We start from the raw sequence: 15,385 nt of genomic DNA, 5'->3' as shown, positions 1-15,385 counted from the left end.
AAGAAAATCCCTTTCTCTCCTCTAACATAAACAAATGCTGCCCGCTACCGCGCGAATACCTTGACAACACCGTCGCCGCCCGCGCTTACCACCCACTTCCCGTCTTGGCTCCACACGCACGAGCAGATGCCCTCACCGCGCATTACCCGGTGACTCGTCACCTCCTGTGTGCACGTCCTCTTCTCGAGGCTCCAGAATCGGAGTGAGGCGTCGTGGCCAGCGCTGACAAGTTCGCGTCCGTCGGGGCTGAGCGACAGGCTCGAGATGGCATCTGGGTGGGCAATCATGTTATATGTACATTGACCTGGCTGCGAGTTAGTCTTAAGCTGCTGAACATGTTGAGCAAGCAACGTACCGCTGTTGGCGTCAAAGAACCGAATGAAGCGGTCTTCGTGACCCGAAATAATGGTTCCCTCCACTCCTGAGCCTGCGTTTGATCGGCCGCCACCAGTGGCTCCGGCACTGGCATCTTCCTCGCCCATATTGCCGGCGTGGTGCTGACTGGCCTGGTCCAGTCCCATTGTCGTTGCGACAACCGCGTTGACGCTGGTCTTGTTCGTCTGGTCGTATGTCTCCAAGCTGTCCATATGGCCGATCTGTTCACCAGTTCTAGTGTCGTAGACAAGAATGGCAGCATCTGAGTACGCAACAACGAAGGATTCGCCGGAGCTGCCTAGAGGTGTTATGCATGTCGGACTAGCCGTGGAGCCGTCCGACCTAGAGATGTTATGTACAAGGGTATGGTTGAAGGGCGAGTTTGAAGCTATCGTGGGTTGGGGTGAGTTGGAGAAGCCGCTGCCGGAGCTCATCGAGTTGCCACGGACTCGGCCTCCCCGGCCTGTCATGGCTCGGTTCGTTCCCGGCTGTGGCGAGCTCAACTGCGGCGGCGCACTTACAGACCACAGACGGACACTGCCATCTGCCGCACCTGATACGACAAGGATTCTATCAGTGCTGCCGTAGGGACTCGAGGTTCCAAAGACTGAGCCAAGGGTTGTGGGAAGAACACACAGAGCCCAGACGGCATCTGTGTGTCCCTCGAGAGTCGCCTTGGGGTCAACTCTTCCACGCTCCCAAACTCGGATAGTCGCATCCTGGCCACCGGAGAATATCCAGCCGTCGCCTTGTGCACGACCACCAGTCGAGAAGTTTGGTGAAGGGGACCATGATGTCAGACAGAGAACTGCTCCAGAGTGACCTCGGTGTGTAAAGTTGGCCGTAACATCAAGGTCTGATGCTGTATGCGGACCATCTAACCTGGGGATATGGAAGCGCTTGATCATGCCGTCATCTCCACCAGTGCAGATCTCAGGCTCTCCTGGGCTGCCGCCTCCGGAAAAGATGACTGTTCGGACAGTATCGAGATGACCCCGGAGCCCGAATCTTAGCTTGAAGTTGCCGCTCTCAGCCTTCTGAGCTGCCAGGGCTAGTTCGTGATCTGCGCTCCGTCTTCTCGACATGGACCCCTTCCTTCGGTGAGAGCTGTCCCGTCGACCCGGGGATTTAGGGAGATTCTCTGCGGTAGGAAAGGCATCGGTGTCTGGGCGGTTCGGTAGAGACTGGTTCGGTTGAGAGTTTCCAGGTTCAGGGAATGTGCCCTCAGGGAATTCCCATCCATCAGACTCGGGTGGAACCGAGTGCTTCTCTCTGAGCTCTGCAGGGTCTTCCATTCCGCCTAGAACTTCTGCGGCATGGTTCGCTTGGGGTACGTGTTCTTCAATAGGTCTGGAACTGACAGACACAGGCGTCGGCCAGTCGTTAGAGTTCTGATATCTACCGGATTGATGTTCTGCAGGCGTCTGCATCATGGGCTGTGGCGGTATCTCTTGCTTTTGAGAAAAGTGTGACTGCGGTGGCTGCATAGGGGGCGCATGGTTCTGCTGAGGTATTCTCGAGTTCATCTCCTGGACATGGTTCTGGGCAGCTCTCGTTGGCAACTGAAACTGTCGCTCCATGGGTTGAGGAGCTGGCATTCCGTATGCCTCGACTTCTCTCAGATCCTCCATGATAGGTAGCGGGGGAGACTCTCGTGGCGGTTGCGGGTTCGCGGGAGTAATCATCAGATACATAAATTCGGACTGGCACTGATCGAGGAAGGATTTGAGATCCTGTCGCTGAGCGTCCTCGTCACTTCGGTCGATCTTTTCGTAGTCGACACCGTCCACACCAGGAACGGGCATACTCTCGAGGGAAGCTATATCGGTATCTGGTCAGCACGTGGCAGCTGGCATGAACATGGGACTAGTCTCACATCTGAGCTTCTCCTGTATCTTGGCGGCACGATCATTCTTTGCGGCGGTGGCAGCGTCAACAGCAGGCTGCCCCTTGATCTGGGCGGCCTGCTCCTTGACCTTGCGCTCCAGCATGGTGACGTACTTCCTAAGGACACGCTGGGTGGCATCGGCCCTCCGCGCCTGTCCCTCCAGATTGGCGATGCGGCCCTTCATCTCCTGCTTCTCAATCTCCCACGAGTTCCTGTCGCGCTCATGTCGATGCCACTCAGTCTGCAGGAAGCGCATGACACCCTGCAGGGTGTACTCGGTGGCCTGGGGGATGTTGGAGCCGTTGCCCTGCATCATGGGCCCCATCTCCAGGCCTCCTCCCACGCCGTTGCCAGCATTCGGGCCCATCGCGGCGCGCCTCTGTCAATTGGGCGGGTGCATGGAGATCGAGGATGGAAGGCGAAAAAGAGCGACGGCGGCGAGCGTGTGCCGTTGCGGACGTCGGACAAGCTCGGTGCGATGAGGATGGGGGGAGAGAGGATTGGATGGCGGACAGCTGCGCGACGAGCTGAGCACGTGTTGTCTTGTCGGTCGCGACGAGGATTCTGACAATGTCGACGTATATCTCGGTATCTGTCTGCCGCTGTTGGACGTCGAAAACCTGGGAGGCGTGTGCTGCGTGGGAAAAAAGCTTCCAGTCCAGCCCAGGTGTTTGGTTTGGAGGTGCAGTCTGCTGTGCTGTCGGGTGCTGTGCTGTGCTGTGCTGTCCGTCCCGTGTGCTGCCCTGTACTTCCCTGCCGCCAGTTGGTGCCGCGCCTTCTCTGGCTTGACGCTTTGCCGCTGAAATTTCGACCAATCACGACCGGCTGAGCTGCCGGTGAGGCTGTCAGGCATCAACTTTTTGGAGGACCCCTGGAAGAGGAGATGTGATTGAGACCAGAGACGCCAACCAACATGATTTCACGAGAAGTGACAAATCAAACAGCCAATCTATTTGTGATAAGAAGCGGAGAATGTAGAGGATACGGGGACGTTTTGTGAGCTGACAAAGTATTGCTTTGCCTTACAGTCGAGTCCACAGCTGTATTGACAACCACAATGATTTACCATCTGCCAGCTCAGACAGTGGGCGACCAACACTCAGACAATATGATCTGAGCGATCGCTAATCTCAAATCGAAAGATCAAATCGAAACACGCCCAAACTCCTGGAGCTAACACATTGAGCAAATATGACCCCGATCCCCTCACCACCAAAACCTCTGCCAACGCCAACCCAAGCCAACACGAAGCACTAAAACTCCAGCTCTTCCACCTCCATTCCACATTCAACACACGTCTTGACCGTCATCCCATCCTCATTCTCCACCGTTCTCCCCCACTCGTGAACATGCTTGCCACCCCCTATCGCATCTCCAAACTTGCTCGCCCCTGACTTGCTCAGTGTACCAGCCTGTCTGCGGAACGCATCTGTTCGCGTCTTGCGCTTGAGGTCCATCAGCTTCTCCTTGAACTTGGCCTCTTTGCGAGCCTTCTTTTGTGTCTCACGCCGCTCATACTCGGCGTCCAAAGCCTCTGCCGAACCCCATTTTGTCTTGATGGCGTACTCTTCAACTTGACACCGGAGGAAGAGCATCATGTCGTGCCAATGTGACTTGTGGGGGTTTGGCTTGGAAAGATGAGGTAGTAATTCGGGATCTCGTAGTTCGGCTGTACTATATTAGTGATGCGCAATCCAAAATGCTTCCCAGACAAGACTCACGATCTGTAAGAAGATAGTCCTCCTTGCACTCCGTCTTTGTCAACAACGAGTACTTTTCTGGATACTTCTCCTTGCACTTGTTGCAGACGCAGATGTGAAACACCTCTTCCCACACAAAGTCAATCTCCAAGCTCTTGCAATCCTGGCACCTCTTTCGATTCTCCTCATCATCAAGAACGCTCAGTCCGGGTTCGAAAGGTCCTGCCTTGAGCCTCTTTAGGTTGCGAATCACCTGTAACCTCTCCCATTCTTGAACGCTCATGTGCTTCGGCCGCTGCTCGTCATCTGCCTGCCCTGGCTTCTTGCCGCCAAGGGCATAATTATGAGGGTCGTCTTCGGTCGTCAAGAAACCACCTTTCGTATCGGTCATAGCACTCATGTTGTAATCGACAAACTTGGTGAACTTGCGTGCCGGCCGTAGCGCCTCCTCTTCGCCCTTGTTGCGTCCATCACGATTCGTCCCCTTAGAAGACTCGCCCGTTGATATGGAGCTGTATGGCCGTTTCCCGTTGGCAGTTTTCGAAATGTGGACATCATCTGTTGGAACGAAGCCACCGGAACTCTTTGGTATTTCGGGCGCATTGCCGGATGCCCGCAGTTCTGCTTCTCGTTGGTCTCGGATCGCCTTTGCGCGGAGTCGGTTTTCTTCCTAGATAAGATGGTCAGAGAGCCGAGCGCAATGAGCCGAACATCCTGGATATAGCTTACTATTCGCTTTGTGACTTCAGGCGTAGGCGGCGAGACGGCCGGCGCAGGCTTTGTCGATCGGGGTGGAGTGGATGGACGCCCCATGACGACCGATATCGATAGGGAGGCAGAGTCGGAAGAGAATCGCACAATTACCACAGGGTTTGGCTTGATCAAAAACGTAGAAGCGAAAGGGAAGAATCAAGAGAATGCAGGCATCGATTATGACAAATGTGAAAGTGTCAGTGGTGGAGGGGCACCATCGCGATCTAGATACCCTGGTTATGTCACCAATTAACGCGAGAAAACGTGACCGAGGGGTGAACTTGATGCCTTCGGCGCAAGGCAAATTTCCCATGCTGACGCTCATATAAAGAGATTTCGCAATAGTGATTCATGTTCCTATACACGGTTTTTGATCCCAGAATCTATCTCCAAGAAATCCATGTACACCCTTACCCTTGCCAGGGCTGTTTGACCAAATCGCCAGTTCACCTTGAACAGATTACCCTTGCGCACTATTCGTGACAACCATGTTGCTCATATTATTTAGTGATACAACCAAGGTCTACAAAAACCCCGGATACAAGAGCCTTGGTATACAAAGACCACAGAGGCTTCTATGCCCAAGCAATCCTTCCAAAGACCATCCACTTTACTCCTCCTTGGCGCCACCACGGCCAGCACGCTCGGCGGCCTCGACAGCCTTCTTGTCGCTCTGGGCAGGGCCACCCTGCATGGCGCTCATGAAGCCCTGGGGCTGCTTGAAGGGGCGCTTGAGGTCGCCGGCAGCGGGCTGGCCAAAGATGTGGATCTTGACAATGTTGCTCTCGAGGGCGCTCTTGACGGGGATGATGCTCTGGATGAGCAGGGGGTTGGTGTACTTGAGGTACACGTGCATGAAAGCCATCATGGCGATACCCATGGCCTGGCCGCGGAAGGCGGTGCGGATCTGCTGGTTGTCGTAGGCGTGGATGGTGGTGGTGACGAGCTTGCCCTCCTCGGAGGAGCCCATGGGAGCAGGCTCAACATACTTGAGGGTCGTCAGGTCTGGAGAAGCTTATGTTAGTATCGAATCGTTTGGAATGGCTTCGTGAGGAGTTGAGGGGTCGTCGTACCCTTCTTCTTGTTAATCTTGAGCTGGGTGAAGAAGTAGAGACCGGCAATGAGAACGTTGCTGGCGAGGTAGATGGCTCGGACAACGTTGAGCACGAAAGGATCATCGAAGGGGACGCGCTTCGAGACCTGCATCATACCCAGGATGATGATCAGGTTGGTGCTATCGCGAAAAAGTTAGCATTGGCGGTTCCCCCTCGGCCCAAGTTGCGCCACCAAGACATTTGCGCGACGAGCTGTCGCGTAAGGGTAGCTTACATCTGAGGAGAGAGAGCCATTTTGCCGGTTGTCAAAGGAATTCCCAAATAATGAAGGAGAAAATAGAAGAAGAAACCCAACGCGTGGTGTGAAGAGGAAAGGATGGAAAGTTTGCGGTGCGGGATGGACGGGAGGAGGAAGACGAGTCGGGGTTCAATGGTATTGTCTTTGCTGGCCTTTTGGAAGTCGCCCCCAGTCTGGTGGCTTCTCCCGCCGCACGCACCCTAGCCCCTTTAGCCAACGCCCACCCATTGTGGGGAAAATCTCCTTCCTTCTTCAGGTGCTTTGCGCCGGCAGGATTGGTTATTCCGGGGACGAACCCGCTGTTGGTCTTGCTCTGAGCCACTGGAAACCCCACTGGAAACCCCACTGAAGCTCTCGGGCGCTGATGAGCCCCGATAACGATGGAACCTTCACCCCAACTGCGCGTCTTGGCTCGAGCTATGGCGCCATTCTTTCTCTCATCTTCCTACTGCTTCCATCGTGAGATTGATTCATGTCGACCTGCCATCTTGAGGGATCCTCAGTCCCATTTCTTTGATTAAAGCTTGGTTACCAAGTTGATAGATGGACAATGATAGAGTTACAAAACTCTGCTCATCTTTGTTTTTACCATCATCGTGAGCTACCAACAAGTGTTGGGACAAAGAATTGGCTCTCTTTGAAGCTTCAACTGGCTGAATGCTGTTGTTCACCATCACACCAAGAGAGATGGCTTTCTCTTTCACAGCCTTTCTAAACATACAATGATGTTCATTGTCACACCTGTTGCTTTGAGCTCCGACTAAGTCCATATGCAGGGACAGGTAGGCTGAGTTGGATATGGCTCAACCTCTGGTCCCGGAGCTCGTAGGGCTTCGAAGCTCCTTTGAGTTGCATGCAGCGTCTTTGAGTCTCATAGTTGCGCCTGGCCAACTCAAGGCAAGTCGGCATAGAGTCACAAGATCATATATCTCGAGAGGTCTTCTTGGTGAACTGAATATGAACACCAAGTCAATCAACAACCCCAAGACTCGCTCAGCCATTCTACCAACCCACAAACACAAGACAGTGCGGATTAGTATAGACCAAAACTGATTTGAAAATGCCTTACTCTCGTTCCGCCTACAACTCCCACCCCCAGTCACCAGGGAGCTATTCGGGCAGCAACTCGGGCTCAAGGAGTCATCGTCATCAGCGCGGTGCCCGATCCCATGACGGCCGTTCCTCCTTCCGGCAGCCAAGCCCCTTCCCGGAGTCGAGGAGATCCGAAGGGAACAGGGTTCCCCACGGCCGTGAGGCGCCACGGACTCCGCGCTCAACATACGGCACTTACATCTTGCCCTTGGAGGCGCAAGGTCAGTACTGGACCATGGATCCGACAAAGTGTGGCTGTAACTGTTGCCCGCATCCTACGAGCGTATCGGGAGGTCATGAACATCGGTACCAGGAGACGCCCAACTCGCGGTCTTCGGTGCGGCCTTCGTCTAACGGACATCAGCGATCAAGCTCATCCCGCTATCGTAGCAGTGACAACCACAACAACTACGATAGCTATAACCACCACAACCATGACAACGACAACGACAACGACAACCGCGACTACCACGACAGCCACAGCAGAAGCAGTACCAACAGCCTGCCAAATTTCTCACGCAAGCGTCGAAACTCACAGGGCAGGTACCTCGTCGACGTCGTGGATAAGTCAAGCGGCTCGCTGAACCGGGAGTACGGCCGCTTCTACCCCATCTCCCTCAACCAGCACTCGACCAGCGCAAGTGTCGAAGCCTTCTTGGTGCCCGACGGGCGCCGCGCCAAGGTTATCGTCCACTGGGGCAACGGGCAGACGGAGCGGCTCGGGAGCGGGATCCCGATGCAGGAGCTGCTGCGGCACGCAGACTACCTTGAAGTCAAGGACAAGAAGCAGGTGCACTGGGCATAGGATAGGCGTGTGAGTCTTCCCCGTGGGAAGAGTTGAGGCCCCCCCGCCGCGGGTGAGGCTTGTATCGAGTGATACCCAAGGCGGAGGAAGTGACAGGAGGGAAAGGGTGACCCTGTATGAAGTTCTGTTGGTTAATAGAGAGCAATCCTAGATCCATATACGAGATGATTGCTTTGATGTTACCTTCGTGTCTATCCTGTGATGCCGAATCGAAGCATCACAGACTTCATAGCCTCCACAATCTGCCTAAATGCACACCACCACCGTTTGCGGTCCCACCACTGGGAATACGTGCCGCACGAGGCTGAATATAGTCGGGCGTCAATGAAGCGTTGAAGAGAGAAGACAAGAAGCTCTGCCACCCCCATCGACTCACCGGAACAACCCTTGACAACCTGTTCACGTGCCCCTCCCTGCCTGTTCCGATATGCAACCACTTAAACAGAGTTCCACTGTCAAGGACACCCAACCGCTGAGACCAGGAATAAAAATACCTAGTTTCATATTAAAAAGTCACTCGATCCGAGTGAGTCAGCTTTTCTCCCTCGGTTCAGAATGACATGATAGATAGGGTTATGACGTCCCCAGGGATCGGTAGCCGGCAAGGAGTGGAGGCTTTTGCCTAAAAATCTGGCCTCTCCGACCAACAGTCTCCTCGCTGTGTGTAATTACCGTGGTAATCCCTACCGGCGCTCACACACACACACACACCTCCAACATCATGGTGCCGTAGATCTTGCTTGCGGGAAGGAGGAATGCAAGGCACGTCCAGAGGGTTGGGAGATGTTACTATGCTGCAGATGATCTTGTATAAACTGGATGAATGGATGAATAGGTACAAGCCCTGCTGCTGACTGTTATAACCCTGGTAAGGCACTATAACCTCCCACTTACACCACCCCCTCGTCCAATGCCATCTTGATGATTTTCATTACACAGCCCCGGGCAAAAAAGAAGTCTCGAATAGGTAATTAGTCCCAGATGTTGGTTATTCTCTTGATGGTGTATATCCCAGCCTCCTCCAGGCAAAGGTGGAGTTGGACCACTCATGTCACCGGGGTGCTCCCGAACTCCCCCACGGCACGGACCCCTTCATGATAGAACTCGAGTAGATGTCCTACTACTCGGCATGTCCTGAAGGAATTTGACTTCATCTATCAACAGGCAGCCTCGTGAGGGGGTGTCTAAAAAGGGAAAGCAAGAAGCTGTGCTTGCTGGCCCGGAGAATCATGGCCCGGCGGGATGTGGAGAATCAGGACCCCATAGATCGGAAGTGATGACAGGGATCCCGGTGCCATGATGGACACCATCCATGGGCGGGAGCCTGGGCAGTGCGGCTCGGCGCGTAGATGGGGTCTTGAAGTCTCGCCGAGGGTCCTCTCAACATCGTTGGATGCCCGTTGTTGCCTACATGACAGTCATGGGGACGAGGCCAGATGAATCTACTTTAAAAACGCCACGGGGAAGCTTGCTCTCAGGCAGAAAACAACCAAAGTCCCAACGAGCAATAGGCAAGAACTCGACTTATACAGTTTTCCCCGGTTTACACTATCCACCTTTTTGCACACTAGCTGTGTTGATACTATTATCCTTACTCTTTTGCGTTCAAGGGTCAGATACCAAAGACTCATACGCCGAAACACCACACGCAGTCAGCAATGTTTGGAACTTGGAAGTACGATCCTGAGACCGACGAGGTCCAGAGCGTCCGGAACGGCTTCGACCCCGTCACGGCCCGCTCCAGTTCCCACCAGGCCTGCGATAGATGTCATGAGAAAAAGGTACGCCTGCGGAGACAGGTCTGACTAGTGGAGCGCCTCTATGCGCCAGGCCACGAACACCAGGCCGCAGATGTGGTCGACCCGTCCAACTGCAAGTAAAGCATGCTAACAACATGTTCAACACAGCTCCGTTGCAGTGGAGACAAGAACGGCTGTGAAAGATGCCGCAACAACAATCTTCGCTGCGAATACACTCGCTCCGGCTCCAAGTCATCACGCCGGGGGAAGAGCAGTCGCAAGTCTGCAGAGGGTGACAGCCCTTCAAGCTCAAGCTCCAAGCGAGGAGGCAGCTCATCAAAGCGGCCAGGGAAGCACCACAGCGGTTCTTCCCGAGCTGCAGCTTCAGCCGAGGAGGGTGACGGAGTGCTGGGTCAATTCGACTTCTCCACGCTCGGCCCCGAGGACGGCTTCGATCTGAGCATGCTGTCATCCGGGGCCGACCACGGAGCGGGCTACGCCACGGCTGGACCCTCGGGTCAGTATGCACAGAACTTTGACGGGAGCTACCAGCAGTGGGATCCGGCAGCCTATGCCGCAGCGTACGGGCAGCAGGGCTACACGGGCGAGGACTGGGGTCAGTATGACCAGGGCGACTATGCTCAAGACCCCCGGTACTACCAAGGGCACTAGACGACTTGCAGTGGCAGTGCTAAGTGTTTCGTTATGAGATCATGACATGAGAAGTTGGAGGTGGAAGGAGGTGTACGACTATTCCCTCTTCGCAACATTATACCCCTTAATCCTGTTTTTTACCCTGTTAGATTTTCTCTTGGTTTTCCTATTTCAACGTCTTTTCGACTTACATAGAGGTCTGGACCGACCATCGTCTTCTTTGATGGCAAGGCGCATTCATTAGTCGACAATTATCGAATGTTTTCCCTCTCTCGACGTTGCCCATCGCTGCATGACCTTGCCCTTTTCGACTGTGGCGGAGCTATAGCCAAGGCCCTCATCCCTCCCAGCTGAAACCCATGTTAATACATTTTAAAGTAGCAGTTTGGCGTCTGCAACGTCGCAGAGGATCTGATATACGAGAAAAAAAAAGAAGAATGACCCTTCTTCGTGGGGAACTTTTGACGCGGCGTTGAATCCTTCTTGACCCCGTAGGCTGACGAGGCCATAGTTGAAGTTGTTGACTTGTTGTAAGTCGATAAGTGGACGGGCCAGGCAGGTGACTCAGCCCTGGAAGGCACCAGCTTAGTCATCAGGCCGACGACGTCACACCGCGACAGGGGTAGCTGGGTCATCGGCGGCTGTATCCGACAAATCTTTTGAGAGCATCACGACCATCGAAGACGATTTGATTGATTGCAATTGCGACGGCCACGCTCCACTCAAGAGACTGAAATCATGGCTAGTCAAGAGTCTGAAAAGTCCAAGTCCGTGCTGGACTATCTTAACGACTGGGGATGTAAGTAATCACTCGATATGCGTGCCCTTTTATCTCGTCATTCTCACTGCATGGCTCACTTGATCTCACTCCTATGTGCTTTCTACTCAATCTCACACATATATACTATTAACCGCAAATGAACTAACCGTATCTCAGCTGCCTCGCTGCCTCCCTCTCTCCTCGCAACTCTAGTCACCGCCCTCCACGCCCGTCCCCCATCCCTCCCCCTCTTCATCTTCACCCCTCCCCTCCTCTTCTCCTCCTACCTCAACCTGTCCGGCTACCCGACGGGCAGCGCTGGACTCACTGCTGCCTGGTCGGGCCTCTACGCGCTGCTGGCGCTGCGTCGTCGTCAGCCCTTCCGCGGACGCTTCTCGATCCGTGGCATAGTGCGCGGCACAGCCGTTGGCCTTGGCACCGCGAACTGCATCGCCGGGGGGTGGGTGTACTTTAATGGCGACTTTGAGAAGGATGCCGAGGAGAGGGTGAAGCGGAACCGCTGGGGGAACAAGGATTAGAGGCTCTTGGTATGATGTGTATGATATGGATGCTGTATGATAGCGGGCATGAGGAATGGGCATTTGGAGTCAAGGATGAAAGACCAGGGCGGAGTCGAAGACAGGCATGTATGAGTTGGGAGGATATTTCCTACAAAATATAGATGACTGGTTCCCGTTCAATAGCTGACCTGAACTATGAGGGCGCAGTCTATGTTCGAGGCTAACCCAGCGGGTTTCTTGCAGTGAAAGAGAGTTATTCGCCAAGTAACAATATTGACCAGTATCCCATAGATCTATTCCTACCTTCTTAACAAGGTAAATAACATGCCCGCAAATGTTAAACTGTAAAGGCGCAGTGATTTCGAAGGGTTGTCCTGCCAAGGTCTCAGTTGGCAGAGTATACCTTGTACTACATGTCATCACAACGAAGACAGATGGGCTAGCCAAGAAGATTTACGCTTAATCAATCAAACCGATTGTCTCCTACTCCACTATGTATTTTCCGTTCAGTGATCTTCACTCTTGCCTGTATAGGTCAGTAACTCTAGCTTGCACCAGCACAGGCTGAGTAGTTAGGCATATCATGATAATCACGAGAACGTCAATGAGGACATAAATGCATCTACGGCGAAACGAGTTTCATACAAGAATGTATCAGACCTTGCATCACGTTGGTCGGCATTCGATACCGTGTGGGTTGTGCTTATTTCTACGCCCCCTCAATGCGCAGGATCCTACTACTCTAGGTAAGTAAACTACATGACGCCCGTGAAAGGTCGAGATAGTACAATAAGCACTCACTAAACAAGTACCGAAAGCTTTACATAAGCTCGGTTACCATTTAACTCAATGCCGGCTCTCATCAGCATTACGATGCCTGCTTCTATGTATGTAGACTAACATCGACGACACATATGACAGATGACAGTCCCACTAACAAGCACCCCCTATTATGTGTCCTTGATGCAGGTATCAAGACGAACCCCAACTAAGCTGCAGTTATAAGGAAAAATCCCTCATCAGGTAAACCAACCTGCATCTACGGTTACGTCGGCACGGGACGAAGCAGGGCGTTTCATTGCGAGGCGGACAATGGACGACCTATCGTTTCCCCCACGTCTTAAGTCATCTTCAAACGTCACGTTGCGGTCAGTAACTAGCGCGGTTGAGAGTCGTTTATTACTCAAATCGAGATTGATCATCGTCCATGTGACACTTTTTGCGGGCTCTGTTGACGAATACTCGATATGGAAGCGGTATAGAGGCAGAGAGAAGTCTATCAACCATTTTCACAAGGATGTCTATCCTCAGACTTGATTGATAAGATGGATAGCTAAAGGGAAAGGGTGTCCATATGTGAACGGCCCTCTTCCGGCCTCAACAAGGTTCAGGGCCGCTGTCTGATCCAACATCCTGCCACTCGGCCGCGATAGCCGCCGTTCCCGACTGACGCCGTCCATCACCTCGCAGCGCGCTAGGAATGATAGTGCAGTCATAGTCGGGTAGCTTCCCGAAGTCAAGCAGCCTCAAGCAGGCCTCATTTTGGTCAGACGTGATTGGCTCCATACGCACTGCACACCGTTGAAGATCTACACTCACGCCAAGTGAAACAGACCGCACAAATTGAAACATGGTGTTGCTTGATGCAAGATGTTGTTACACGTGTTCTAACCTAGTTCACAGCCTCCTTTTTTTGTTTTCGTAGTCGCTGCCAACTTCACCCAACGCCTTGTTTTCCAGGTATCAAGATTGGCTCTAATGCTACAGTTTCAACGCTGTATTCCAATGGCCCCTTTCTCCTTGAACACCTCACTATACACTGACAAAAAAAAGACTAAAATCAAGGAAGGAAGTAGCTGGTTTCCTCAAACGGGCATCACGGTGCCCCGTCACCTCTTTGAAAATAAAACGCCAATCCGGGAGACGGTCTCAGCCCTTGATGCGTCTCCAAAAACCCATACGGCCGTCCCGTAAAAAAGTGCATGTTGCGAGTCGTCAAAATGCGAATCCTCAAGCCAGTGAGGACTTGATCATCTCGGTGTCAAACTTTTGGGTCGTTTAAAGCTTGAGCGTGCTGTTGTTGCAGGTACTCGACATCTCGTGCGTCGTGTCCTTGGGGAATCGAGGGGTCGTAAGTTGTGCAAGGAAATGTTGAGAATTATCAATGGACACAAGGATGTCGTTAAGTGTCCTGTTGTAGTGTCGGCCAAGCAGCTGTGGTCGTTTGCGAGAGTGTGGAATCAATGCCACTCCTGGGACGGGTCATCCTTCTACAAGAGAAGGTGGTCGGGCCTTGAGGCGGCGGTGCTCAGCTTTGTCCCGGACAAAAGCCAGAGCAGGAGGACGAAGGTGGAAAATGTGAGGGTTCGAAAAAATGTGGTCATCTGGGAGCGGGTGTACTTAGGCCCTAGGGTATTTGAGGCGCAAAGAGTCGAGGTTTGAAAAGAGCTGAGATACTCGATGTCGCATTCGCGTGACTTGGGTTCGGCGTAGCTCTTGTACTCGGCGACGACGCTTTCAACATCCCAACCGGCAACCTTTCGGACAACTCCGACGACGCATCCAGTTCGGTGCTTGCCATGGTTGCAGTGGATCAGGAGAGGATAGTTCTCCTTGTTGAGAACGATGCTGAGGATCGACTTCATCGTCTTGAGGGGGATGGCCTCCTTCTTGGTACCCTTCATGTTAAAAACCACTTGTCGGATGCCTTCCTGAGCGACAAACATCTCGAGGTCATGATCAAACTCTTCCTTTTTGACGAGGGAGCTGCGACAGGTTAGCTAGAGTATTGCATGATAAAGCGAGGACACTTACACAATCGTCTTGAGCCTCAATCCCTTGATGTAGTCAAAGTCATGAGACTTGGGGAAGCTGCTTCGATAGACACCAGGAACGACGACACCAAAGTTGTGAGGTCGGCCATTGAGAGGCGCAGGTGGGTGCTCGGTATTTTGCGACTGGTAAGTCGACACGGATGAGACTGAGATGAGGTCAGCAATAGCTCGATCAGCTGGTGATGGTTGCGACTGACCACTCGATTCACTCGATACTGTCGAGACAGAGCTCTTTACGCTAATGGCAGAGACACTCTGGGGGCGGGCAATATTGATAGCATCGCGGATGGAGACTCCATTTGTGAGACCGTCCTCGGTTTCCTTGGCTTGCATATTGTCCTCCTTGGCGGAGTTGCGAGAGCTCGATCGGAATGGTGTGTTGATCTTTTGCTGCTTCTCCTGACTGGATGTAGATTCGTCGTCCACGAATACTCGTGAATTACGCTTCGAAGTCATATCGAGTGGTGTGCGATCCATGTGCTCGATGTTGGATACTCCTGACATTCGGTATAGGAGATCGAAGGTAAGAGGGATGTCGGATGACTAGGTGAGGAAGCCTAGTATCAAGTCGTAAACTTGTAAAGTAGAGGAGGTGAGGCTCGTTGATGAGTCGAAGCGAGGCTATCGTGAAGAGAAGAATTGGGTCGAGAGGAAGCCGGAATCGTGGTTCTTTTAGTCCAAGAAGCACCTAGGACCCAAATGCTCGCGCGTGGGAAGCAGAGGCTACAAGGTGGTGGGATTCATCTTGGCGACAGTGAGCTGAACCGGCAACCTGTGCAGCTTCTGGGGGGAGAACAGGAGAGGAAGTAGTCAGAAGCGTGGGGGATCCCAGTAGAATGTCCCGACAAGCGTCAGAGCTCGGTGAAGGAGAAGGGACAAGGCGAGAGAAGGCGAAGGTGGTGGAATGGGAA

General features: G+C 53.2%; 7 protein-coding genes across 7 annotated transcripts; 3 read left to right on the top strand and 4 right to left on the bottom strand.

Moving 5' to 3' along the window:
• Positions 1-44: 44 nt before the first annotated feature.
• On the bottom strand, positions 45-2,630 carry LRP88_07553 (WD40-repeat-containing domain protein; the record flags this gene model as incomplete). The annotated part of the gene is made up of 3 exons (XM_083244082.1): positions 45-304; positions 356-2,194; positions 2,252-2,630. The coding sequence occupies 3 exons, from the start codon at positions 2,628-2,630 to the stop codon at positions 45-47; spliced, it is 2,478 nt and encodes an 825-aa protein (XP_083098576.1).
• An 886-nt stretch (positions 2,631-3,516) lies between these two features.
• LRP88_07552 (DNA repair protein RAD14) lies at positions 3,517-4,776 on the bottom strand (the record flags this gene model as incomplete). Its single annotated transcript, XM_083244081.1, has 3 exons — positions 3,517-3,932; positions 3,985-4,633; positions 4,693-4,776. The coding sequence occupies 3 exons, from the start codon at positions 4,774-4,776 to the stop codon at positions 3,517-3,519; spliced, it is 1,149 nt and encodes a 382-aa protein (XP_083098575.1).
• Positions 4,777-5,326: 550 nt separating this feature from the next.
• Positions 5,327-6,065, bottom strand: LRP88_07551 (inorganic phosphate transporter Pho88; the record flags this gene model as incomplete). The annotated part of the gene is made up of 3 exons (XM_083244080.1): positions 5,327-5,721; positions 5,790-5,950; positions 6,046-6,065. 3 exons carry the CDS (start codon positions 6,063-6,065, stop codon positions 5,327-5,329), a joined length of 576 nt encoding a protein of 191 aa, XP_083098574.1.
• A 1,064-nt stretch (positions 6,066-7,129) lies between these two features.
• Positions 7,130-7,966, top strand: LRP88_07550 (uncharacterized protein; the record flags this gene model as incomplete). The annotated part of the gene is made up of 1 exon (XM_083244079.1): positions 7,130-7,966. The coding sequence occupies one exon, from the start codon at positions 7,130-7,132 to the stop codon at positions 7,964-7,966; it is 837 nt and encodes a 278-aa protein (XP_083098573.1).
• A 1,658-nt stretch (positions 7,967-9,624) lies between these two features.
• Positions 9,625-10,377, top strand: LRP88_07549 (Zn(II)2Cys6 transcription factor domain-containing protein; the record flags this gene model as incomplete). The annotated part of the gene is made up of 2 exons (XM_083244078.1): positions 9,625-9,747; positions 9,874-10,377. 2 exons carry the CDS (start codon positions 9,625-9,627, stop codon positions 10,375-10,377), a joined length of 627 nt encoding a protein of 208 aa, XP_083098572.1.
• Positions 10,378-11,097: 720 nt separating this feature from the next.
• On the top strand, positions 11,098-11,658 carry LRP88_07548 (uncharacterized protein; the record flags this gene model as incomplete). Its single annotated transcript, XM_083244077.1, has 2 exons — positions 11,098-11,158; positions 11,297-11,658. The coding sequence occupies 2 exons, from the start codon at positions 11,098-11,100 to the stop codon at positions 11,656-11,658; spliced, it is 423 nt and encodes a 140-aa protein (XP_083098571.1).
• A 2,252-nt stretch (positions 11,659-13,910) lies between these two features.
• On the bottom strand, positions 13,911-14,930 carry LRP88_07547 (tyrosine phosphatase family-domain-containing protein; the record flags this gene model as incomplete). Its single annotated transcript, XM_083244076.1, has 4 exons — positions 13,911-14,406; positions 14,457-14,469; positions 14,528-14,582; positions 14,652-14,930. The coding sequence occupies 4 exons, from the start codon at positions 14,928-14,930 to the stop codon at positions 13,911-13,913; spliced, it is 843 nt and encodes a 280-aa protein (XP_083098570.1).
• Positions 14,931-15,385: the final 455 nt, after the last annotated feature.

Source organism: Fusarium phalaenopsidis (assembly GCF_050370095.1).
Source record: "Fusarium phalaenopsidis strain FUZ10S chromosome Unknown contig_32302, whole genome shotgun sequence".
Lineage (NCBI taxonomy): Eukaryota > Fungi > Ascomycota > Sordariomycetes > Hypocreales > Nectriaceae > Fusarium > Fusarium phalaenopsidis.
Note: the sequence above shows the minus strand (reverse complement) of the source record. Positions and strands in the feature narration are given on the sequence as shown.